The sequence below is a fragment of the Anopheles ziemanni genome, chromosome 2, assembly GCF_943734765.1.
Source record: "Anopheles ziemanni chromosome 2, idAnoZiCoDA_A2_x.2, whole genome shotgun sequence".
In the NCBI taxonomy this organism is placed as follows: domain Eukaryota; kingdom Metazoa; phylum Arthropoda; class Insecta; order Diptera; family Culicidae; genus Anopheles; species Anopheles ziemanni.
This window is the reverse complement of record NC_080705.1, coordinates 93849175-93876504: the sequence shown is the minus strand read 5'-3', so window position 1 is coordinate 93876504 and position 27330 is coordinate 93849175. Positions and strand designations below refer to the sequence as shown.

General features: G+C 50.3%; 1 protein-coding gene across 1 annotated transcript; it reads right to left on the bottom strand.

Annotated features, from left to right (window-relative positions):
- Window positions 1–769: 769 nt before the first annotated feature.
- On the bottom strand, window positions 770–26861 carry LOC131294805 (uncharacterized). The gene is made up of 20 exons (XM_058322850.1): window positions 26574–26861; window positions 25502–26513; window positions 23348–25342; window positions 22096–22731; window positions 15086–15559; window positions 14576–14734; window positions 14374–14495; window positions 14224–14296; window positions 14049–14084; window positions 13486–13615; window positions 13262–13412; window positions 12850–12882; window positions 12209–12267; window positions 11963–12138; window positions 6574–11259; window positions 1792–2134; window positions 1594–1708; window positions 1303–1518; window positions 1010–1230; window positions 770–938 (listed from the first exon to the last, which is right to left on the bottom strand). The coding sequence occupies exons 1-20, from the start codon at window positions 26859–26861 to the stop codon at window positions 770–772; spliced, it is 11094 nt and encodes a 3697-aa protein (XP_058178833.1).
- Window positions 26862–27330: the final 469 nt, after the last annotated feature.

The window sequence follows — 27330 nt, the reverse complement described above, 5'->3', positions numbered from 1 at the left end:
ATGTTAGTGTCAGTGTTCACACAAAACAAAAATTCCACTTTGTGCATATTACCGGGGATGAAATAGGAAATACGATTCGAACGACCTACGAATTTTTTAAAACTCCTCCCACCTACCATAATGCTGCTATCCAACTGACTGTGTTTTCTGTGAGGCAAGCGTGTTCCTTGTACTTTCTTGTTTGAGAAATCTTTTCAAGAAAAAAAACCCTTTTCCCTTTCATCGTTTCCTCGAAAATAGATTCGTATTTGCTTGCAATGAAGGCACATCTGTTCTACTAAAAGATTGTGATTACGTAATCTCTACCGGCCCGGGAGGTACCTACTAGTTGCATCTTAGGTAAGCTTGGCTACGCGCGGGGAACATACAGGGTTAGCCAGCCTGTTGTACGTTCCGGCGTTTAAGGGTCTTCGTACGCGCATTCGCGATACACTTGCTGTATCGTTCACGGTTGTCGGGTTTGCAATACGACCGGCAGATACCACTATGACTAGCACAAGAACTACTTTGATTAGGTTAATTTCTCTTTTTTGGTATTACTCTTTGCTGCTGCACAAATATCTACTGTTACTGTTGGCAAGGTGCGCTGCTGCCTTCCGTCGGTCAAAACGGTGTACCTATAGTCGCCAAAACCAAACTTTTCTGTGCCTGTTGACCTTTTGCAGTCTGATTGTTTTCGAAACGGCGACGCGACGCAGGTTCGGCGCTCTTTCTAGTGGGCCTTGTATGGGTTGGTAGTAGTTCCGTTTTGGTCCGCGTGGCTGGGCTCCTACATTTTGCTCACGTAGTTTCCGGGGAACGTTCCGAAGCAGCCGGTGCGAGCCGAGGTGCCGACGTACCAGCCATCGTCGCACTTTTCCAGCACATACACGACGTCCCCTTCGAGCAGCTCCAGCTCGTCGGAATTTTGTGGCTTGTAGTTGTATAGCGCTCGGTAGCTGCGAGAAAAAAAAGAGGTGAAGAGTGAGAAAAATCCGTGCACCGAATGGGAGCCCATGGAAGGACCTACGAGATCGGCTCATTGGAGGTATCGACGTGCAGGACTTCCGTTTTCTGCACCGTTTTCGTTTCCCGCAGGATGCCCGGCGAAACGCGTCCATTGGTGTGCGACGCACCGTAATGCGTGGTGAGTGTGTGCGTAGGTTGGCTGGTGACGCCGTGCGCGGATTGTGGTCTGTGAACGATGGGCTCAATGTCGTAGCTCTCTTCGCCATTTATATCGGTCAGTATCTGAATGCAAAGGAAAAATAAAATTTTAATATTTCAGGGTTCCCCAAATTGGCCCGCGTGCTACCAACTCACCTCTACATACGATACCGGAAAGATGCCCTTCTTGCTGCCGATCTTACCCTCGAACCAGTTGTCGTCCACCCGTCTCGTGAGGGTGACCAGCTCGCCCTTCAACAGCGACAGCTCGACACCCGTTTGTGCGGTAAAGTTAAACTTCGCCCGGGCCTTTCCCTCGCGAACCGGCTTCTTGGGCAGTGGTTTGACGTTGACGTTGTCTCGGTTGAGAATCTGCAGGAAGCAAATGATGGGGAGGATAAGGAGGATAAGGAACCCTTTACACGTTCGACCCACTAACTCTCTCACCTCGATGTAGTTTGCTGGAAGCAGGCCAACGTTTGCATTATGTTCGCCTTCGTACCAATTCTTGTCGATCTGACGTCGGAGGTGGATTATGTCGCCCTTCCGGAAAGAAAGTTCCCTACGGAGCAAAAAAAACTCAGTGCTGGTTAGTTGTGCAAGCCTTTTTGGGGAAAAAAGGGTTAACCAAACACAGACACACACCTGATGCTCTGCCCCTGGAAGTTGTACAGTGCCCGTGCGATCGTCTTCGGTTGCTTGAGGACGTGCTGCGGTTTGGGCGACAGGTCGGCCGCAAAGTCATCGTAGCGATTCAGCGGGATCGGTGACTTCTGCGATGGCGGTATGTTGTCCGTGTGGCGCCGCGAGTGCATGTCCTCGAGCTCGTTGATGTACTTCCGGCGCCGCTCCTCCTGGTACACGCGGCGCATATGCTCCGCCTGCCGGTAGGCGAGTTCATCGTCCGGTATGGGCTCTTTGTACTCGAACCGAATCGGCGTCTTGTAGTGGATGTTGACATCGCTTTCGATGTACCGTCTCGGAGACTCTGTACTTGGAAAAACGGGATCGACGCGTAAGTCGAACGTGTTTAACAGCAACCGGTTGATGGGAGTGCAAGGAAGGTAAGGTGCGAGCGGGCCGATGACACACGCACGCCCTTCCAAACATGCGCAGAATAAAGCACCGTAACTATTTTCCTTTCTCCCTTCTTTCGAGCAAAGTTTTCACATGCCAAAAACAACCGGGCAAAATATTCCTCAAGAAAAACATGCTGGATGAGCCGTCGATTGGATTGCACCGTAAATAACTTGCCACTGGTGTATGATCACTTGTGTGGACCCTCGGTTATGGCATCTCTCCCTGGCATTGCAGGGAGGAAGGAAACAGGAACCAAGCTTACACCCGGCGTGTTCGACGAGTTTTGATTTCCAACACTTTCACTCGCCGGTTCCCCACTTACGCGTGGAAGAAATTAATGCTGATTAATACCCCCTGCCTTGCGGTTTGTGATCGAAGACCGGGGAATGGCTTGCAAGTTGTTGCAACATATCATTCCCCACATGAGGTGGCGAAGCGATTGGAGCCCATTGGGGTGTTTGGCGAGATGTATCCGTTGTTTCCCTCCCCTATTTGATTTTCTTTTGTACCTTGATGACCATTATCCGTTGTCGATGTCCAGCCCTTGTTTATCAACTTTCCTTCCCGCAAACGCCGTGCCCTCGAGCGTCTGCACCGGGAATGGGACGGGAGAAGTTAAACGTGCGACGTGATCGCAACGATCGCGTTTGCTGTGAGAAAATGACCACACGCGAACCGGAGCGGACCCGGAGTGAAGAGTGTAATGTAATTAACCTCCACTAAAGTCATTGTTTCACCCAACGGGGAGGCAAATCTCTTCCGTCCGGATATGCAAACAGGGCTGGTGAAAATAAAAACCTCCCCGGGGGCCGCCCCTCCGAGGGGTTGGAGCTTTTCCAAACGTTTAGGCTCCACTGGCCACTGGCGTCCGTCGCTGGCACATGGTGGCCGGTAACGAGGGGCGCGCACAACCTGTTACCCGGTGGGAAGCGCAATCAGAAACGCAATGCTCATAACGCTATTTTATGAAAGGCATATCGTTGCCTAATGGTTTAAGTGTTGCTTTTACTCTTCCCCATTTTTGTGGCCGCCCGTGCTTCGATGCTGTTTATCTGCAGCGTGCGCGAACGGTACATATATATATATATCCATTTATATATGCTCCCCAACCTTCCAACCAACTCGCAGGCGCTTTTGGAAGCCCATTGGTGGACCTGTGGAGCTCCGTGGTACAGTTTTGGCTGGTTTTGGGCCGAGAATCGCTCACGCGGTGCAATGGTTTCTACTGTAGCGTAAAGGTGAACAATCTGTGTGTCCGTTCGTCGTCTGGCTTGGCCTTACCAGTGGACATCCTTCATGTTTGTTCTCCAACGGGCCGACCAACCATTTCGTTTCCATCACTTTCAATGTCAATCGTGTTTAAAACCGAAAATTAATTCCAAGTAAGCTGTTTCTGTGTGAAGCTTCCTTAAGCTGGATTTAAACGTTACATATTAATCTGTGCAGATCTTTGACGTCTACAGATTTCCTTTGTTCTCTCGTACCCATCGTCTGTCAAACATCCCTCGAGATATCCCGAATATTATGAAGGTAAGGCCGAGCCATAGGACAAATCAAAACAAATCCAAAAAAATACTAAGCTGACTAATTTCGATTGGCGCCATCTCGAGGTCTAAAAGGGACACTTACCCCGCCTTTCCCGACTCCGAGGTAGGGTACTTTTGATAGTAAACGTTATGCGCATCCGTGTGACCCTTTATATTCCCACGAGAGGTGTCGGTGTTGATCTATTATGAGATGAATTGATGTGCGATGGGGAAACTAATTCACTATTTCGTTTCTTTTCTCTGATTCCAGTGCTCCCTTCACACTTCAGCCACGAGTGTCTGTTCTACTGGTCGCTGTAAGTACCAGCACGTAACAATTATCCACAACACGAGATGATGATTGGTGATGGGGCAGGCAGCAATGGGGAACACTAACAGTTTCAGAACGAAGACACTTTGCTGAACCGATCAATGCACGATGAAGGATGAATAATGTGATCAAATGCCACTACGGACCGCTTGACCAGTGATCCGTCTAATTTGTGGAATCAAACTTCACACCAGCTCTCGTCAGAGCTCAATCTGGCAAAGGCGAAGACGTTCCGCTTCAGAAAGGGCACCTCGGATCGGTTCGAAATTCAGCCCATTCACGTGTGGTGGGTTGGAAAAAAAAGCTGGCGCAACTTGTTTAGTCGATGGTGGTCGCTTTACGTCACCCGGGAAACATAACACACGATGGATGGTGCGAACCATACAATATGCCGTTGGTTACGATACCGATAGTGAGAATATCTACCGAAGACGATGTTTCTCTACTACTCTACATTGTATACTCTTTTAGAGGCGTTTGCATTACCACCGGTAGTGCCGAACTGTTGCCTCAAAAGCGCACGTTTTCAAATGGAGCAAAACAAACCGGCACTTTTGCGAGTGGGATTTTGTAGAAACCACCGAACGGTTCCGATTTAAATATGCGTCAAGCTAACTATGAGATATGAAATGAAACGGTGATGCAGCAACGAACCTGTGAACATATTCGCCCAACACACACGGGATATGCCAAACAACAAAGAATCTGCCCTGAATCACACACACTCTCTTTCGAAGTGCGCCCTTAGCGCGTCTGAACGAAACTGAACGAAGTGCGAACCTCTTTCGAGTGCGCCACCTGTGTGAGAGTTGTGTTGGCGCCTCACACCGCCTCTTGGGTAAGGCCCAACTGGTGCCCCCTCTACCGCCGGTCCGGAAACCTTCCTCCCATCGCATTTGTAATTGGTCGCTCGGTGTGTGAGCATTCGGCGGGTCGTGGTGGTTTTTTACTCTTTCCCGTTGATGCCCCATGGAGCCACGATCAACCAACATGCGGTTGATGGTTATAATGCTAGGCGGTTTGCGCCTTTCTTCCATTTACCCTCAGTGTGTGTTATCTTTGCATCATTCGTTTGACACGATCGCCCTCCCGAACTTGTGCGTTTATCGTACAGGGGGTAACCTGCATCGTTATGATGAGGATGCGTTCTACATGGCAATTTTCTATTGGCAAAGGTCTGACTGCGAAGCACGTGTTTTGGCGGCCATTCTTCAACCTGCCATAAAATTGTACCAGTCTTGCTTGGGTAATCAAATCAAGTGTGCCATGATTCACAGTGACAAAAGTCGATCACACGTCACAGTTTCTTTGAGCTGCTCCTCCACGGGCACCCAGACAAAGGTGTTGCGAATCAGCTGTTGTCGTCGGTGCACAACTTTCACTGCTAGGCAGCCCTTCTAACTTTCACCAATTACTCCACCGACCACAGGAGGGTGTGAGGCGAGAGACGACTGGTGGACATCGGGAAGGAGACAAGGGCATCTATTTCGGAGCGAATCTAGAGACGGGAGGTGGGGCGAGAGGTTGCGGTGCAAGAAATGTGCATGACGGCGGGGGAAGGGTAATCGGTTCGGTTGTCAATGTCTTTTATAGCTTTTGCCCTCCGATCCGCGCTTCGTTGGAGACTTTGTTTTCGTTCACGCAGTCAACAATATGGAAACGGAAAAGTTGACGCCAAATCATTGATCGATTGAAAAGGAGGCGTCGCTGCATTGTTTTGTTTACGTTTCGCGAGGATAGATCTCAGACCACCAGTGAGGAGTTTCAGGGGGATGGAGGTTTGATGGCCTGTGCCAAAAAAAACAATGGCGGGGATGACACACGGACGGATGACTCACCTGCGCCGAACGGTGATGATGTTAGGGGTTGTGGTGGTGGTGGTGGTGTTGGTGGTGCTTGTGCTCCTTTCATGGGGGGCGATGGGAACTGGATGTGCGGTTCTAGATTGGGGATGCGAGATACCAGACGAGAGCCAGAGATTGAGATACAGTCGTCGCAAGGGAACACGTAAACACATAACGTTGGGTACATGTTGGTTTCGGTGTCAGTTTCGAAGGGAGAATGAAGTTTCTCCTCAAGAAGTTAAGAAGGAGTCAACCATTCCTCAGAAGAGGTGTAGGGATGCATGGCCATTTACTCTTAGCGTTAGCTATCGGATGAAGCCTGGTTAGTTCGCAAATAAGTCGCATTTGGAAGAGGATGTACAATGAGATATGAAATGAGAGAAAACTTGGTTGGTCGATGAATGATCGTGAAGCACAGGCTAGAAGGTTTGATAGAATTGAGGATAGAATCGCTTGATTTCTTTCCCTTCCCTCCCTCTCCTTACTGGTAACTAGAGTAATGCTTGTTCATTTAGAACACGTGACTCGGGTTCGATTGACTTATATGAGATACTCCAACAAACAGACTTTGTGTTCGCGTGAACAAAATCAATGTTCCGAATAATTGTGTAAGTAAAAAATGGCAGTGGGCAAATGTATGAGGAACCTTCAAATGTAACGGTCGGCTTGCCGGCGGCGGTATCTCCCAATCCGATGTCGTTGTTGGTGCTTCTGCTGCTCGTCATGAGCTGGATCTTTCGCCAGAGGGCTTCGGCTTCGAGCTGCTGGTTGGACACGAACCGTTCCCCTTTGGTGCGAGCCTGTTTCTGCTTCAGCAGCATTTCATCGTCGTCGTCGCCGTCGACGTGGCCGTTGGAATAGAACTGCCGGAGGAAGCTCGCCGTGGCATCGCTGCTACTTCGGCTGTGAGTCTTAGCGTCCCGGGGCTGACGAGGCGGTGAGGAGGAATGGGACCGAAGCGAGGGATGGTGTTGGTGGTGTTGTTGGTGGGTATGGTGCTGATTAGGACTGGCCGGACGCGATCCCTTGCGGACGATCTGCTTGCCCGGCGGGGACTGTTCGGGTGCGGTAAGCGAGCGTGCATTGTCGGTTGGTTTGGGGAACTGGTGGGCGATCCAGGAGCCGGACAGGTAGCCGGGGATGTCCTTCAGCTCGCGGACGTCCGGCACCGAGGTGTACATCTTGCCGAGCAGCGATAGGTTCGCCTCGGACCCGCCGCCACCGCCGCCACCGCCGGCAGCACCGGAACCCGTTTCAAACTTACTTTTCAGCTTCTCAAACTCCTCGCTGCCGGATGATGCGCTGCGGCGGCTCTGGTTCTTCTTCTGCCGCTCGGGTCCGACGTCCTGGAGCTGGGTCGACTGAAGGAGTACCGTCTTCGAAGCGGGCACCCTGGTCGGTTTGATTTCCTGCTTCAGAGAGGCCGTCTTGCTGATCACGTTGATGTGTGGCATGTAGCGGTCGTCTTTGCGGAAAGGATTCTTCGGGATAGGTGAGGTCACGCGGTCCTTGCGCGACTTGCGCCGACCGGCCGCTTGTACCTCGTACTTATGCGTCATGCGAGATACATCACCCGCTTCGTGACCTCGCACGATCGTACCACCGGTCGTCTTGCTTTGTTCGGATTCCCCGAACCGGTTGAGCTCCGAGTCGCTCTGATATTGACGATCGCCACCGGATGTGTTCATCGGCGTATCGTCCCGGTAGGTTCCCACTGGACGCAGCATACTTCCATCGAGGCTCTCAAACTTGTCCTTGATCTTCCGCACTTCACCCGTCTGAATACAGGTGGCATAGTCGGGCGTGGAGCTACGCGAACGAAACGTAAAGTGTTTCGGCGAGACGCTTCTTGGCGGTGGACCGGCACTGTACACCGAGCAGGACACCGACCGTTTCTCGCCGAAGAGATCCTTCAGATCGGTAAAGGACTGGGACAGCGTTACCGACGAGCCGTGCCGGGGACCCTCCTTCCTGGACTCATCCTGTTGTACCTCGTCCTCAGACGGGGAAGAATCATCCCGCGCGTGATAGATCGTTACCGTCGGCGTATCGTCGGTGGTGTGCCTTTCCTCAAAGTATTTGATCTTGCTTCGGATGTCCTCGGCCGCCACGACCGCTTCGCCCGACTGCTCCTGCAGCTGGCCGCTACGGAAGATTACCGTTTTGTTGGAAGTTTCCGACGAGATACTCTCCGTGTCGCAGTACGAATGAGGTCGCTCCTTGCGAACCTCCTTTTCGACCTTCTTCTTTTCGCTCGCTGGGGGTTCTCTCTCCAGCTTCTTCATGCCGCTCTCGAGGGAAAGAAAACGACGATCTTCGACCGCGCTTGTCGCTGCCGGAAGGATCGATGGTCGGGCGTCCCGCTTCTTCTTCCCAACCGAGGGCAGAGTGTGATGCTTCTCCAGTATCTTATCCTTCAGTTCCTGGCAAAGTGTGCGCGAAAGAGTGGCGCGATCCAGTTCCTTCCCTTGGACCACCGACGATCGTTCTTCGAAGGTTTTCTGTAGGCTTGCCACTACCGTCGCCTTCTTACCGCCATCAGCATTGAGGTCCGGTTTCTTCATCTGACACCGGAGCTGAGCCGGGTTAACTTGATCCGATGTAAGCACCGAGTTGCTGCGAACCTTCAGCAACGACTCAAGCCGGCTGACCCGCTCCGGAACGTTGATGATGTACTCCTCCTCGTGCGCCACAACCCGCTGCTGGGTCACCGCTGGCTGCTTCTTCTGCCCGGTGCTGCTTCCGCTGTAAATTTCACTCAGCTGACTTTTCAGCTTGCGCATCTGCTCCGAGGACAGCGTGCTGAGCAAGTTGCTGCTGATGATGTCCAGCGATTGCGGCTCGTTGGTGCGTTTTTCGCTCGCCGATTCGCTCGAGTACTTCTCCTCCAGCTGCGAGGCAACGTCGATCACGGAGGAACCGCGCCAGAGCGGTTTGTAGTGGTCCTTGCGAACCTCGAGCTCGCGCAGCTTCACATCCTCGAAGTGGAGCGTCTGCTGGCTCAGCAGGCATTTCAGATCGTCGACCGACTTTTCGCGGTTCCTCAGGCCCGTGTCCAGGTCGCTCCGCCAGCGCACCTCGTCTGGATCGCGGGGCAAGAAAAACAGGTCCTTTTCACGCTGATCCAGCTTCAGCCGGTGCTTCAGCTGATTGAGCTCCCGTTCGGCCTTCTCGTGATCCCGCACACGCTTCCAGAGATCGAAGTCGATGATCTCCTCGTCGCGCGTTCGTCTCACCGGGCGTAAATCACCAGCAGAAGAGGATGAAGTTACCCGCTCAAGCTGCCCGAGCCTCTCGAGACTGTTGTAGAAGGTGTTTAGATCGCGAAAGCGATTGCGCGACACGACCGGCTCGTGGTTGAGGTTCAGCGAGTGACTTCGGACGAGGGCATCCCTCGGTGGACGTTGGTCCGCCTTGTGGCTGCTGAGACTGCGAGCGCGTATGATCCGCTTCACCTGTCCCTCCTTTCCCTTGAGATATTGGATGCGCCGGCAGGAGGGTGAGCGTGAGGTGCGCTGTTGTGTCACCTCGCATCGCCGTCCGACGATTGTGCGCGGGGAGTTGGTGCTGATCAGCTCCTCCTGGATGACGGTGCTCTTGGTCGTCATCGTGGTGGTCGTCGTCGGTTCGCTGCGGCTACGCTCGTGAAAGCTGTAGTCGATCTTCATACGTCTTCCACGTACATAACCAAACTGCTGATGGCCCTCGTCATCGTATTCATCCTCGTCGGTCAGTTTTACCAGCGACTCGAAACGGTTCACCTGTTCGACCACCTCCCCACCGGGTCGACATTCGAACGAACGGACCATCGGGGTGTGCTGATGAGAACCTTCCCGTCGGTCCAAACTTTTAAACTTTGATGACGTGACGGGCCGTGCCTGGGAAAGATAGTAGTTCGGCTGCTTCAGCGTTGGCTCGGAGCGACACGAAAGGCTGTTCCATTGGCGTGCCTTCTGAAGCACACTTCCTTGGTCCGATGTCTCCGCAGGTCCGGGCGCAGATGAACCTTTGAGGAACAGGTTCTGGAAAAACGTATCGGTGCGTACGTTGCCTGTACCCGCCGCCTGCTGTCGAACGATACGCTCGCTGTAACATTCCTCCTGAACCGTCGCCGGTGACCCGGAGATACGCCGTAGGGACTTCAGGCCTCGGTCGAGACTTCCCGCAAACATTCGCTGACGTGGTGGAGCTCTGTTAGCGACGTTCTTCTCGGTGGTGATCGGAATGTAACAGATACGCGACTTGCGCTTGTTCGAGTTGGTCGAATCGATCGAATATGTCGAGCTGGTGCGTGCGAGACTTTGCGTTGAGGGCGTTTTCGTTTTAAGACCGAACGCCTTGGAGGCCTTCTGGAAGCTGGACTTGATGGTGACAGTCGGTCGGCGATCCGCGTGGCTTGGTTTCCTTGTGTGCGACTTTTTCATCAGTCCCTGATGATCCTTGGGCGACACTGATGATCCTTTAGATGACGCTATGGTCACCTTGTAAGGTTTCTCCTCCTTCCTGTGGCCACCCGGTGTCGCTGGGGACATGACGCGACTGTTGAGACTCTTGCTCGACGAGTACACGCTCGATGCGCTGCGAAACGTTGCGTTCGAGGGGAATCGCCTCAGCGTCGATCTTTCCATCGTTGTCCCTGGACTACCGACGATCGGTAGGTAGGAGCTACGCAACGCTTTCTTCACCTCATTCGGTGACTTGAGCTCCGGGTTGCGCAGGATGCTCGTCGACACGGACACCACCTTGGGCAGCTTCTCCTCGATGCGCTTCTTCTCTTCGGCAAACGTGCGCTCCTTCGAGATGCCACGACCAAACGCCACCGGGCTCGGGCTGGCCTTCCGCTGGTGACCCTGCGACCCTCCTCCACCTCCTCCTCCTCCCGTGGGACTGGTCGAGCTCACCCGGTACGAAGCAAACCGCTTCGACGCCATTCGCGTGCTGTTCTCCTGGTTTTTCTCCTCCTTCATCATCGAGGTGCTGGTGACAAAGAACGGCGTAGGTCCAGCAGACTTCGAGCGAAACTTGGGACTCTGCCCGTGGCTTGTCGTCCGCTCGAGGACGGTGCGCCGATCGTACGTGTTCGTTTTCACCTGCGACATGATCTTGAGCGTCGAATTGCTGCGCGAAGACTTGCGACTCGGCGGAACCGGCGGCACGAAGGTTCGCGTTTCCTTCGGGAACGGTCCGAACATATCCAGCGGACGGCTGATGCTGGTGATCGGATAGCACGTGATTCCCTCCCCACCTCCTCCACCTCCTCTTGGCAGGAACGGATTCGTGCTGGACTCTTCGCTAATTTCCACCTTCACGTCGAACGATTCCTCGGCGCGATCTGCTTGGAAAATGGGTGGAAAAAGGGATGTGCCCGTCCAGGGCAAAGGCAACGCCCCAATGGATGAAACGCGTGAAACAGGATTCTTCTCGGATGGGTTGTGGTGCAATTTTCACTCACACACGCGATGCTTGCTAGGGCGCACACACATTGCTGAACACTGCAGATCAAGGTGATCGAGGGTTTGTCAGGGTGGAGTTGGAGAACAGTTCGTGCCTAAAACACACACGCCGTCTTGTGAAGTTTTCACTCGTGAGATATTTGTTTCCGTTCCGCAAAAACAAGGCTAATAGTAATACTTTGCGTTGAAGAGAGGCTGCTAGTAAGAAAGTGCGTCCATTATTAAGAACCTTCACCAAAATACCTGTGATACCTCGCTGCTATTCACCATTATGCTTGGTTAATTCCATATTTCTGAGAAGTGCATAGTTTTTCTGTACAGCAAACGGCCGTTAACCGTCGAGATGTCCCAACTGTCCCATCCTTTACCAGTATTTACCCAAAAAGGATACGAAAGAGCCTTGAAGAATTTCCCAAGTAAGTAGATCGATGGATTAGTTCGTGAAAAGAAGAGATTCCCAAAGAAAAGGAGCATAGTTTGCTTTCACCGTTATTTGCACGCGAGAAGTGATGGATTGAATGAATCGGAAAGGCGAAGAAAGTGTTAGGGGTCTGGGTTAGATGCGAACTGTTGGCTACCTACCTTTCGGTTTTTCCGGGGCCGGCTTGCGGAAACCCTGGAGCGGAATTTCGCCACCGGCCTGCATCGTTTTGTAGTACTGCTTCTGCTCCACCGGACTTAAGGCGGCACTGGCTGGCGGTTCCCGCTTGCGAAACACTAGCGTCGAGTCACTCTCGTACCCTTGTTCCTTGAGTGCCCTGGAATATGCACCAAGAATCGGGAGGTTATTTTATGAATGGGTTGGAAACACTTTTCCCAACCACTTACCTGGATAGATTTCCTTCGGTGTACGTTTTGCTAGTGGTTAATTTTTGATGTTCGAGTTGCTGTGAAAAGATTCCCAAGAGCATTTCATTAGATTTTCTACATCTTAGCCGATCTTCACAGTATCTAGAAAAACAATAAAGCTCTAGTTGTTATGTTCTACATTCGCCAATAATGGTTTAGCAATTCCTCCTACAGATACCATTGCCAACAGTCGAAATGTTTGGCCGATTGCTACACCTGAGCTGGAGGTTTGGTTTTAAGGTTAAAAATGTGATTGTTAACGATACAGCACAAACTGTGTAAATCGAACGATTTGCAGTGTTAAACATATTTACATCTTCTGTATAGCACGTTTTGGGTGAAAAGCGTAAAGTTTACTCACACATACCACACATTAAACGAAAAGACTAGCCACATTGGTTTCTTACAATTTTAGTTGAAGTATTATTTGTATATAGTTAGTGATTTCAGAAGCAAGTGCATGTCTAGCATTTATTGATCTGATCAGGTTAGTTAAACACACTCTCCCGTTTTGTGGTGCACTTCAACATTAACCCAATCGGTCTACTAGAAGCCGGTGAGTGTGTGACAACAAAAACGTAGTAATTAAAACAAGTACGTGAAAATGGAACGGTCCGTACCCCGTTGAAAATATCCATTACTTCATCCCACCACTAAGTGTGTGTTTATAGTTGTTGTTTGGTTTTTCGTGTTTCGGGATTGCATTTTGCCAAAGTGGTCACACACAGAGACACATAGGGTGGGTAACGTGGGAAAGGGTGTCGATCGTGAAATGAAAAGAGCAGATTAGAAGAAAGATGCACATTGGAAATAGGGTTTTTGGTGTTGTTCTCAGTCAATATTTCTCTGATCCTTCTGGGGGCGGTTCGGTTAAAACCGTCGATCGTTTGGAAAAAAGTATCGAATGTGAATATCAGGAATGAAGATCGCCGCTTTGTACAGAAGCTCGTAAGATCGCGCGGTCTGAGAAACTGTCGAGTTATGGCGATAGCGAGCGAGCGAATCCTTCCTTTCGCAAGGACTTTTCGTTACCTCCTTTGACTCCTTGTCCGAAATCGACGACCGTCCTGGGGTGTAGTTCTCTATCCTTCCCGGCTGGTTCCGGTACGACGTAAGCCCGGACTTGGCCGTCGGCTGATGGAAGTGTTGTGGTGGGCTCGGATTGGACTGCAAAGTGTTGAACCTGCATACCATTGGTGAAGCTCGCGGTTATTCGACTAGTTACAAACTTGCAGATCTTATACTCGCTTACTCACTTGCTGTAACTTGCGGGACTCAAGTCCAGTGGAGTCCTCCTGCGATCGAGCGTGCTGTACTTGATCGTGTAGTCGGAGTCGTAGTTCGGTTCCGGTTCCGATTGGTATCCACTCGATTTGTAAGGGTATCCTGCGAACATAATCGATACGCAAAGTGAGTGAAATGAGACGTGGACTTTCTTGAGCGCACTGCAAAAGCGAACTGCCACACGTGCAACCAGAAAGACAATCTTGCATCGAAAAAGTGTGTGTGTTCGGTGTTGGTTTGTGTGGTGCTGCTAAGAAGTCTAAGAGCGCCCTTTCTCGTAGTGTCATCGGCTCTACTGATACGATATCAGAACGGTTGAAGTTGAACGATAAGTGAGACGCGTCTGCCTATCAGCAGATAGAACAAAACGGAAGCCTTCAAAGCCTAATGATTGTGCTAGTGAGGTTTTTGATTTCGAAACGGAGCGCGGCTTAGCCTTGATCGGGTTAGGTTATCATAACAAGTGGACTTGATGGAGGAGAAAAATAGAAGCGCAGGGCAGCAGAAGCAGCTAGGTATATGAAATTATTATCACCTCTACGCGTTTTGTATCGAACGGTAACATAATCGTCTGAAATGGAAAGAAGGAGAAAACAGAAAACAGGGTTTGAGGGATCATAATATTTTGGGGAACAGAGAGCTGGCGATAGTTTGTACTGTGTGTATTCGTTTTGGGGAAGAGTTTTTATGTATGGAAAAGCGGAATTTACCATCATCATGTGCTTTGTGTAGCGTATGGTACATTTGCTTGTACCATTTGTCCCGGTTCCCTTCATCGACTTCCTGTAGAAGAGATATGGTGATCGCAAGTTAGTAAACATTATCCACTGTATTAGTACGCTAGACCTGACACTACTTACAGATCGTAACGTTAGCGGCATTCCCTCCCTCGTGATCGGCCCGATTCCGTCAACTTTTTGATGCGCCATTTGCTGCATTTTGTGTTGGTGTTGTGTCGCCTCCAAACCCGAGTCTGGTTGATCTGTTGAGAGGGTTCCAAGAGATTGTGGATGTCTTCAATTCTCCCATCTTTAGGATACTCTATGTGATATTCCGACCTACCAATGGAGTTGCCTTGCTGTTGATAGGTCGTGGTCGTCGTCGACGTCGTTGTTGTCGAAGAGGAGGCCGATCTGTTGGCACTGGTGGACAAAGTGGTGGAGGCGCCTTTCTGTAGGCGCTCGCCAGACTCGGCCACTCCTACCGACGCCGTTTTACCATCTATGTTGGGAATGTTTGTGGTTAATGTGGGTTAGTGTGATCGTTCCGCAATTCTATCTGAGTGTGTACTATGTATTTTTAATCTTTTGATATCTGGTTTTTGGAAAATCAAATGATAAACTCATCTATCTTTTCCGCGTTCCGAAATCTTGTATTTGTTGACATAACGGAGTGAGAAAACTTTTGGTGGCCAAGTGACATAAGAACATTCGTGGAACAGTGAATTAAATCTGGTGCTTGGTGGGAAGAATGAACGTGATATTGCACACCGTTTGCTGATTTGAGGCTGGTGAGTTTCGAGTGTATCCCAGTTCCCCCCGATACCATTGCCTACCCCTCCCAAGTACCTACCTTTCGACTTGAGTAGAGAGTTGATCGTCGGTTCCTGTGAGTTGGATCTTGGCTGCGGCGCAAACCGGACTTGATACTGTTGGCCAACCGGTGGAGGAGGGGTGGGAGCTGTCGTTGTAGTCGAACGATGTGGTGTCCCTCCTCCGATCGTCGGATTCGAGGCGGACGTCTGGAGTGGAGCAGCCTTCGGAACGGTGAGCGGCGGATTGTAACCGGGTTGCGTCCAGGGTGCGGCTACCGTAGCGGAAGTCGTCGCCGGCGACGGGGTCGTCACTCGTCGGGTCGGGGTGGGAGATTCGAAGCCGATCGGGCGGAACTCGCGACGCTCGGACGCTGGCGATGGCGGGGCGCTACGGGGTGTCCAGACGGGTTGCTGTATTTCGGTCGATCTGCCCTTCGCGGACGCCGTGGACCGCTCGGCGAGTTCTTCCTTCGTGAGAATCTCGGTGGAACGGTTGAAGGGTGACCAAACGCCTGTGGGGGGTGGGAGGAAAGCAAATGCCGGCATCGGACGGTTAGTGTGTTTTGTTTGGCTATAAATAATTCCATCTACTGAGAAAACATAATCCAAGGACAACAAGGAACAAGGAGAAAAGGAAAAAAAGGCACGCACACATTCAACGGTACAGTAATGGTATTGTCGGTAAGTTAAAATTCAGGGTCTGCAAAAAAAAAATGCATGATTTAGTACAACATGTGGTCGCGGTGGTTTAAGCGATAATCGAATATTGTTTTCCCGAGCCAACAAGCCGCTGGGAAACAGTTTGATGTGGTTTTTCTCGTGTCTCGTCGCCAAAAGAAAAACCTTTGCGCACAACCGTGCGTTTGTGCCGTGTGTGTAATGTTGGGTTTTGTGGAAAAAAACGGGAAATTCCACACTCGAGCGAGCGCACTGGAGCGAGCTGTTTAATAACAAGATAAAATATGATAGCAGCTTTTTTCTGCCCGCTGGTGCTTATTACTGTGGCCTCTACTGGTTGTTCAGTGAAATTGCGTGATCTTGGCGTAATGGCCTAAAAATAGATTCACCATAATCGCGGCAAGCAGAAGCAACCAGCAGCTAACGGATCAACTAGCATTAAAACGATTAAAAGTTGATTGTGGTTTTAAATTGTGTAATGTGTGCAGTTTAATATGATGTAAGAGTAATTTCCAAAACACACATTTTGGTACATTGCACGGATACACGTGGAAAGTGCGGATGGGAAAGGACAATAATTGGGACATGCGTTTGCTTATAGTTTGTTTTTTCTAATTATCAAATCGTTTCACAACATAAATGCGATATTTTCTTCTTTTTTTTTTAAATCATATTACAGTTTTTGATTCGTTTATACTGTTCGTAAATCTATTTCCATTTCAGGAAAATGCGATATAATTGCCAATTGTATCTTAAAGTTTTAATTACTTCGAAATTTTATATTCCTTCACTCTGTTCGTTTAAACCGTTGTGTAGATCCTTTTATATGGAGCCCTTCAACTATTATGTCATTTCAATCGAAATCAATCAGGAAGGATACATTTTTCACAAACGCCGACAGTCAGACGGACTGATTGGTCGTCGGTCGTTTTGGCCCACTGCCATTCAAATGTCTCCGCATCCTCCCACGTTCGGTGGATCGGGGTTTCAAGCAAAACCACAAAACATGGCGATAGTTGACTTACTCCCGTGTGAATGCGGTAGGGCGGGGGAGGGGATATGAGGGTGTGGATGTGGGTTTACGTTTTCCTTCCGCGCCTTCTGTTCTCCTAGCCTCTGTGTGGACATTACAAAATTAGAGCCGTACAGTTAGAGCATCGCATTTATTTATAAACTCGTCATCTTTCGCTCTCTCAACCACGTGCTCCCACGACTTCCGAAGATGTCGTGCCTCACGTCGTGCTGACGCTTTCGACTTGAGCAAAAGGAGTAGCAGGAAAGAGAGAAAGTAAAGGCTTCCAACCTAGAAGTTTGGCTTTGCTTTGCTTTGCAATTTACTAGATGTGACGTATTTTTAGAAAATTATGTTTCATTATGTGTGATGACGGGTCGGGTATTGATGTTTTCATTGTTACACATCTTCGAGACATCTTAAGAGGATCATCTTCCGTTTTCTTTTGAAGATGCCATGCATCTCGTTGGTACTCGGTTCGAGGGTTTCGATTTTCATGAATGAACTCGAGTAGTAGGATCACCACTTGTTCTGGTCTTCGTGGTCGTAAAATGGATACTACTGGTTCTTACACCCCTTCTGCCGGGGCCGTGTTTTCTTTCGGGATTTCGGGTAACGGAACGAAAATAAATCATAAAAATGATGTGTTCGGTTCGCACGATGAACGGGGGAAAAACGGGAGGCAGTTTTTTTTCGAAATGGAAGACAAATAGACGAAACATAGGAAGCATCAACACAGTTCGGAATGTTTCCGAGCGGATGTAAAACGAAACATTGCATTCACTTTGCATACAGTGTTTGTAGATCCTCACGGATCCAACAAAAAAAAAATCAAAGGTAAACACACCAACATCACAGTGCAACGGAAATTGGCAACAGCATCCTCGCTACACGAACCCTTTTTTGATGAACTTGATCCATTACTCATACTCCGCTACATAGAGAAAGGAAAACTAGCTTGAGGCCAAAAATTGGCCGTCCGTCAACAAACGCGGGTGACGGCAGTTGGAAACATCTGGCCTCGGTTTTCTGCCATTTGGTCGCCGCAGTTGGTGCCAGGGCAAACAGAGACGCCCCAGAGCCGGGTTTGGGTGGTTTGTTTTTCGCTTTCCATTTCCATTTGTAAACACCACCAGTGGCGGTCGGAATTCGAGCGATCGAGACTGTAAATTACATCATTAGGCACGAGAAAAGCGCGATGAACTAATCATCTCCGAAACGTCACCCAGTAGATTACGATCGGTTCCGTTTGCGGAGTGATTGATCGATGATCTGCTGCTCGCAGGAAAATGTGCTTCCGATGAACGTTTCTAATGGGATGCGTTGTATACCTTTCACTGATGGACTGATAAAGATAGTTTTTGTCCGTGGGCGATAATGTTACATCGTGGATTGAGTAAAACATTTATTCTTCGTTACACTTTCATATGAATGAAGACTGATTATTTTTTCAGGAAGAGTTTGAGTTGAAGTTTTTAAGTATATCAAATAAGGCTTAAAATAAACGAAATACGTTCGGCATTCATTAGTGAGATTGCGAACGGACAGTTTGTGTTCCGAACGGAACGGCAGGTTTGAATAGTGTAACGAGTAGATTCGAGTAGGCCTTTCTTGACTGCGTTTCAAGAGTGCAATTTTTTACCAACACAGCAGGCTAGGTTAAGTTTCTCCGGTATCCTAGCACTCTCTTGCGTTTTGGATAGTGTCACGAGAAGCACGTGTTAACCATTTTTGAAATAAAAATACAACTTAGGAAACTAGTAGCGATAGTTTCGATGCCGTTGAACAAAACAGTTTATTTTTGAACGTAACTATTTCAAAAGAACTGCAGTAAATGAATTGTATTACAAACAAAGAAATTGTGTACAAGTATAAACCATTCAAAATAGAATTTTTGACCATGAGCTGCTCAAAAACTATGTCAAGAACAGTTCCTTTACGTTCTTTTTTACATAAATCAGTAGAGATTTAAGCCTATGATCTCACGAGAATCTACTGTTGACTCAAGGAACTTCAAAGTCTGATTCTTTATTTTACATTTAAATGATTAGAAAAACAGAAACGATAATGCAAAAGAAAAAAATCTGTTTGGGAAGGGAGGTGAAACTTACCGGGGCCGGAGGATTTGGCCTTATATTTCGGCCCAAGTTTCAACGTAGTACCAGTATCTGGAAGCATATCCATAATCACAACTAACCGATTACTAATTGTCTCGACACACGAATACACGATCACACAACATGCACGGTAAATGTATAGCAATGTCAAGGAATTTTCTTGAGTGTTTTGCAAATGAAGTTGAGGTTCGCTATGCTTATACAGAGAAGAAAGTCACACATCAGACTTCTAATATCTGCCCAATGGACGGCTATTTGTGCGCTTAGCGAACCAAAGCTGAGGGCTTACAACTCATGTAAGGTTTATGTGTCTCATTTTCCCGCCACCATGACCAAATTCACCAAAAGCAAGGAATATGCCCGGCACGATCTTGTTGTTGTGAGGGCAGTTCGCTCGAGTTGATCGTCTCGAATCAGCGAACCGGGCTAGAATTAGAAGAATCTTATGGTTGGATGAAGGGAAATGAGAGCGAACTAGGGCGAGCGAGTAAGGTAGAGCGGCGCAACTCGAAAACTCGACTACTAACCCTGACCCATATTCTTCCGACGTGTGGCTGCGTTCGTTTTTGGGGGCGTAAGCGGTACTCCTCGCCACTCGGTTTGTGTCCGCGCGGGAATTCTAATTCGCTTCGGATGTTTTGAACCCTAGACCCCACTGCCGTCTCCCCTTCCGAAAGACTTATGCAGGGGATAGATTACATTCAGTGCACCAGCAAACGCAACGCCCGTTACGCGTCAATTCTCAGAACGGGCGTCTCTTAGTCGTAGTGTCCGTTTTCGAACACTTGGTAATACTCCTGTGCAATATTTTGGCTAAGCCAAAGCGAACTCTCAGCGTCGTCGAAATCTGTCACGCCTCCGACACGGCTCGACTGCGTTACGGCTTTCGCGAAACCGTGACAATTTTCCGCACCATAACCACACAGCGCACCGTAGCGATCCGATCCGGCCGGGACTTTGACGCACGAGTCGCACGGCAGCAACCACGCACGGGTTTTTACTCGAGGATCCAGGAGCCAGCGGACCAAACGGAAAAGTCGGTTCTCCCACGCAAACTGACCCCGCCGAATTTTGCCCCGCTTGGGAAAACTAGAGAAACCCCCGCAAGTTGGACAACACAAAATCCGCGCGCACACTCGACGACGACGACTCTGTTTGTTTGCCACCGCGCGAAGAACTGACGGCGTGCTCGATCGGTCGGGCGCATTTTTCTCTCGATTTGAGATACATTTTTCCGCGAGTTATCCCCGCGTGTGTGTGTGTGCTGATGTCTGCCTTGGTGAGCATCAACCATGCGCACTAGTGACCACTGATGATGATGGACCACACCGATCTTTTTTCCACCCCGTGGGTTGTTTGTCTTTTGGGACGCAAGCCAAGAAGCAGACCAAGAACCAAGGGAGGAAATTTGTGGGTGCGGAAAAACTACCTTTTGATCGGGCAAAAGAAGGCTGGATCGATGCGTGTGTGGCGTAGGACTTGTTTACCGTTTACCGCACGGCGCGCTTCGGCATCGGGGGTGGTGTGTATATTTGGCGATCAAGGGCTAAAAATAATGGCCGGTTTTCCGACCACGAATGTCCACGCGAGCGGATGTCCCCCAGCGGTTCGTGGGCATGTGTAGGTGTGCCGATATTCACCGTTCGATCGCGCGTCGATGACGATGATGACGATCATGATTCAAGTTCTCTTTTTCTCGCGCTCTCGCTGGGAAACTCCTTCCACCGGGGTGCGGTGGAAAATCGATGCAAATTTAAGTAAACATCCCTCATCCATCACGCGCCACACGCACACAAGTGTGGGGGAAGTTCAAAAATGGTCACAATGACGGCGCGGCGATGACTGTGTTGCGGACGGCGTGCAGGAAAAACGAATAACAAGTGTCTGATTCGTACGCTCAGCACCGAATTTACCCTTTTTCCTTTTTGCCCTCCCCAGAAGAAAACCCACATCCGATCGTTGAAACATGGCCTCTCCCAACCCCCCGCTTTTTGGCAGGTTGGAGGGTTGGACTTTGGCTTCGGTTCCTTCTAGACGTTCTGCGCCTCCGCCGCGCTCTGCTCATTTTCATTTTCCCTGCTGTGACGCTTTCACGTCACTTTTCATCTCTAATGATGATTCACGGTGGTGGATTTTCGCAATCCATCGACCCTGCGCCCATCGGGTTGGGGTGGGGGGGAGGAGAATGGGGAGAGGAATGGTGTTGTGAATTGGATCAAGCGGATCGATATATAAATATAAACGGAACCGCAAAGGTGCAGTGTTAGTTAGCAAAATAAGCGGATTGTAATTGCATTTGGTTGGTTTATTAAGTGATACACTAAATGCATCTTAGATGAGCTACATTTGCGAATGGAAAAGAATTCTGAAATGTTTACTTCAAACGCTACTGGAGCTTCTTGATGTTAGATATTATTAAATTTAAAGAATTTTCGAAAGTAATGCACTATCGGCTTGACAAAGTAACTGAAATTTCAAAAACATAACTACTCAGTTTTTTATATCCTTAGTAAACGAGGATTTTATCTGCCATCTTTGCCTAGACTTTTACTATCAAAGTAGGCTTTGGCAAGGCGTTTGGCATAAAAGTGATGTCCGGTCGTGTAATAACGCAAAGTTCCACAAAATGGGAAGTTTTTCAGTTATTTGTTCATTTGCATGTTTGAATTTAGCGTAATGCTCATCCTAGAGTAACGAACAAAATCTGTTGCAAACAACAGAGAAAAAAGTAACCTTGACATACAAATTCCAGTCGAATATCGAATCGTCTAATAAGGGTATTACTGTAAACCAAAGAACCGATAAAATAACTATCAACTGTTTGGAACTTTTGGCTATTTTGTCAAACGGGTAATTGTTAAACATTTACATTGACGAGATTTTTAAGTTAAATTGTTACATCAAGTATAATATGTGCACACCGCTGTTGTGAAGAACATTTGGGATACGGGAAAAGGGTTTCGATAAGATGAATCAAGTTCTCCAGCTTTGGAGGGAAAGCGTTATGTTCATGTTAGAAGGAAGGTTTTCTTTCTCAAACTTCTTTCAAAATCGTCGGTTATATGGAACGGTCACGCAAAAAAGGGTCGGATGCAGGCAAACGGACACAGTAAAGCGTTGTTATAAGTTGACGAGAAGCGAAAAACATATACACACAAAAGGCACGCTGGAACAGTGGGGCGCAGGCAGCGATGTCAAAGGGGCGGGGGGGCGAGAATCGGAGACAGCACATGGAACATACCGCGTGAAAAGAGGAAGTCTTTAGCAAGCACTAGTGCGTGATCGATTTCATGCAGCAGATCAGCCTCGGAGCAGAAGCCTCTCCGCTTGGTATCACAACACTCCACTGAGTCTCCATAGCTACCAATGGTCGTACCGGCACGTCCTTGCGGTTGTTGATGGCCCGAGGCACTGGTGGTCGGCTTCCGGCTGACGGTGGGCGCGATGCTGCTGTCGATCACCTTTCCCGTTTCCGAGTTCCGACGAATACGCTGCTCGAACTGTTGACATTTGTCACTGACGCTAACGGTTGGCTCGGAAGTGCACTCATCCTGAATCGGCAGCTGTTCAGTGGGCCGGCCATCTGTATTCGATCTGCTCGGAGCAACCTTCGGCGGCTGTCCTGACGCAACCGGAACCACCTGTTGAAGCTGCTGCTTTTCCTGGTGCGTGGCGATCAGTGCCGCAACGTTTACTTTGATTTCTTCTTCGCCAGCGCTTTGGGCCTCGTTGATGCTGCTGGTTATGGTTTGATCGTTACTGTTGATGGTAACGGCGGTTCCTTTCGGTGCCGGAGCAGCAGGGGTCGGCCGTTGCAACCCGGGAACTTTCTTGTACGACGTTGCCAGAGGGATTTTCGATGGTGCATAATGGTTCACTGGCAGATCGAAGATCGTGAGATAATATAAAGCAAGATATAACTTGTAGAAGGTGAAAACGAACGAAACGACAAACACTTAAAAGGACTTTAGGGGTAAATTTTGGACACTTGGGTGTGTTTCTTAATTGGCATAAATGCGTGTTATGCTTTTGTTTTGATCTTTATTTGTTCATTTGTTCATATAATACACAGTTTTTTTTTTTAGATAAATAATCTCACTTGGGGGGAAGTACTTTTTGGTATGGTGTGAACTGTATGTTGGATAAAATAACTACTACATTTAATGCGCCCATTAACCAATGAGTAAACCTACAGTTTCAACATAAATAAATGGCCCAAGAGTAAACACATAAAAATAGTAAGGATGCGCAGGACGCCACAATGTTAGATTAACGATCGCGGGACGATTCCAGCAGATGAGTGGATGAACATGGAAATGCAAAACAATAATGGAACAATCCACACTCCACCTTCAACGATCCGCACTAGTTCCGGAAGGAGAACTTCACGAGTCGCACGGCACCCCACACAACCATCCCCACCCCCAACGTCGCCAGAAGGGACGTCCAGCCTGGCGAATGGTTAGTTCCATCAAGCGGATCTGCGGACTCACCGGCTTCGACAAGCTGCCTCGCGTTCTCTTTGGCACTTTCCGCGGCCAAGGCGGCACTCACGACGGCCGTCTCCCGTTGACGAATTTCCCTAAACTCGCGGAACTCCTCCTCGATGTGCTTCCGCCGGGCGGTCGGTGTGGAAGGTGCACTGGAAACGACCCTACCTCGCTGTCTGGCTCGCGCCTCCTCTGCCGCAGCGGCCTGCGAGGCCATCAGATCGCGGACACGATCTTTGACTTTCTTTGTGAAGATTTCCTCATCCGCATCGGTGGTGGGTGGTGGTGGTGGAGGCGGAGTAGGTCCACCAGGAGCTTGGATGGCACCGGACACAGCATCCTGTTGCTGTTGCTGTTGGGAAAACGATTGCTCCGTGGTAATAATTCGCTGCACGCGACGTTCCTCGCGTTGTTCCATTTTCTGCTGCCACTCGTTGTAGAGTTGCTCATTTTCCGCCGTACCACCTTTGGCATCTGCGACGGGCGGTGGGGCGGGAACATGCCCTCTCTGCCTACCACCACCGGTCATCCTGGATGAACCGAACGGCGCACCATTGTTGGGCGAACGTTCGACCACAAAATCCTGCTGTTTCGAAACAAAATACGTTCGATTGTCGTGCGCCGATCCGCTTCCACCTACTCCATTGGCCACCTTCGGATCTCTCTTGGGAACCGTGATTAGCTGCAACTCGCGCTCGTACTTGGCCGTCTCTAGCTCCAGCTTAAGGAACTCTTCCTGCAGTTCGGCGTCTTTGAGGCGACTGATTTCGGTGCGCAAATCGGCAACCAGGGCCGCCTTGTGCTCGGGCGATGAGCTGTCCTGGTTCCCGCCAGAGGATCCCTTCGTATTGGCCAATCGATTCGGTTCCACCGGTCCCGGTATTACGCCCATACCAGCAGTAGCAGCAACAGCAGCAGTAGTATCCGCTGGGACGGGATCGTTCGATCGAGAAACTTGCCTTGGTCGCCTTACGACAGCCGGCTCGAAACCATCGCACAAGTACTGTCCACCGCGACGACGGCTGCCACTAGACGGTTCTATTTTTGGTCCATGGCCTTCCTTGCTCTCGCCCGGATCGGAGGAGTAGCTGTCGGTTGGCTGGCCTGTTGTGCGCTGACGTTGTTTGAAATCCTCAAAAATATCACCACCGTCGGAGGACTTTATTGTTTCGCTTCGGTTCGAACTACCGGAGACACTGTCCTCTTGCATGTACTTCAACAAAACACTTTGATCATCTTTGAACTCTTCCGTGTGCACTGCTTCGGCCGTTGCGGGACTGCTCGGGTCCGCCGCTGCTACTGCATCGACACTATCTTGCGCACTATTCTGATCAGCATCTGCATGATCAGTTTGACTAGAATGATCGCCACTATGAATTTGACCATTTTGAGGCGACGACGCACCCACCGAGAGCGCTTCGACCGTTAGCGGAACGAGGTAGGCGCTCGGTAGCGGCGGTGGAGGCGGTGCTACGGAACCGACGGACTTTTCCTCCTGGTCTTTTCCTTCCCCGGCGTCACCCACTGGCGGCTGGGACCGACCCGAATGAGTCACGCTGCTGCCGCTGGTGGTGGCCTCCTCGTCTACCGATGGTGGCGGAGGCAATGGTATGGCCGCCACCCGGGGCGCTGGCACTGGTGGCAGAGGTGGAGGAGGGCGGTGCCCTTTTTTAACCACAGTTACTGCACTAACCGACTCGTCGTCGGCTTCAATGGACATGATGGTGGCTGTCCGGAGTGGAGGCAGCGGTGGTCCTTTCCCGTTCTGCACGCAATGATTCACGCGGCTTCCGACACCGATAAGCGTGGCACGATCGATCTCCGATGGAGGAGATGGGGATGGGGATGAGGATGAGGATGGATTTAGCGACGCTTTGGTTTGGACACTTTCATCGTCATCAACACCGACGACCGAAGCACGATCACGATCACGATCGACCGGCACTACTCCCGAGCTACTACTAATGTCGAGCAGCGCGTCGCCAGTAGTGTCGTCAGCTGCCGGGGTCGACGGAGATCGACCGTTCTCATTCGGTATGTTCTCATGTGTGTCACCGGTTCTCTCCGTACTTTTACGCTCTTGATGATCAGAAGCATCAGCAGCAGGATCATCACCATCATCGTCATCGTCATCGTCAGCTTTGGATATTTGGCTACTAACACTAGACGATGTGGCAGGATGCGCAGGCGCCACAAACTGTTGAATGCCATCGGAGCTGCTAGATGAACCATCGAAGCCGGCCTGAACTACTTGAAGAACAACGCTCTTTGGACCTGCGTTCTCATCATCATTTTTCTCTGTTTGATGCAGGTCGCGATCACCAGCAGGAGAACTGTTGTGGGTGTTATCCAACCGTAGGGGTGGATCGGAGGACGCAACACCTTCATAAGAAGTTGGGTGAATCTCTACGTCCTGCGAGTCCGGGATGATTTGCGTCGTAATACTCTCGCTCGGTGATTGTTTCGACGGGTGGTCGTCCAATTGCTCGTCGGCCGTCGGATCATCGGACACGCTGGGCGTTTGCTGCTCGCCCCGGTTCTCATGCACGGAAGTGGTCGTTGTGTGCTCGTCTTCCAATTCTAATTTCTCATATACCTGCTCCTCGTCCACCTGCTCCACTACTGTGTCCGCGTGCTCCACATCGCTAAGATCGTCCAGACTGCTCGAGTTGGATCCGATGTTGATAACTTCCACCTCCAACATCTCGCAGTTCACCGTTTCCGTCGTGCAAACGCTTCGGTATTCCTGCGGCGCAATGTCGGCCTCCTTCGCGCCCACCAGCACACACGTCGTCTGCTCCTGGCGCTGCTCCTGACGATGTAGGAAAGGGGCGCTCGGATGCTTTCGATTGCTGCCGCTGTGACGCCGCCGCCGGTAGCGCAGAATCTCGCGCAGTACCTTCGCTGGACTGAACTTGGCCAAACCGTGCGCAACAGCGTCACCACGGGCCGTACCTCCCCCATCCGGCATATCCGTGGGCGGTGGATCATCACGCTTCACCGTGGAATCTACGTCGGTTGTGGTGGGTGGACGGTGGGAAAATTCACTATCACTACAATCGCTCAACTCTTCCTCGCGTATAACCTCGAGAGGGGCGCGCAGGGACGGCGGTAGCAGAAGGTGGGCGTAGCCGACGGTTTGGGGATCCATCAGCACCGATTCTTCCTGCTCTTCTTTGCGCTTCATCGCCATCATCCGCTGCTGGTCTTCGCCGCAGTCCTCAAAGACGTCATCATCGAGCTCCTCTATCGTTATCGACGGTGGCCGATAGTCATCCGTATCGTGTTCCCTCAATGTGGCGCCGCTATCCTCCGGACCGTTGTTGGCCGACGGTGAGTCCACTCGGTACGACGCACCCAGAAGATCCCGTCGCTCCGAACCGCTTGCGGCCATGGTGTGTGAGGCCAGGTACTCCCGATCAGCTGTTGTCAATCCGTCGGTCACTGGTGAAGCGGATTCATGGTCGCTACTTGATAGACTGCGACGGCCGCCGCCAATACACGAACTGCACTTCATGTTTTTTACGAATCGAAGTGACACCTCGTCTTCTTCTTCTTCCACTGCCGTGCTTCGCCGCCACTGGTACGCATGTGTGTTCCGCTATCGATGCCAATGGGACTGTTGTGTGGCCCGCTAGAACCAACACACGATCGCACCGCGCGGCCACCACGTACCTTTGGCGGTGTGCGGTGCGCTGAAACCCATTATCAATGTCACGCTCGCGAGCGAAGAGCCGTACGTAAACGAACGACCGAATGGATGCGCGTTTGGCCCGGTCGGTTGGACACGACAGCGGGGACAGCGGGCGAGATTAGCAATGCACAACCGCGCACCGTGACGAGATAGCAGGGCTCTCTTCTTAACTTTGCCACCACGCCACCAACACAAGCCTGCAACACACTTGGAGGTTGATAAATATCGCGACTAAATCGGCGTGCGTTTTATTCTGTTTGCCAAAAAAGGGTCACATCGAACACATTCTTAA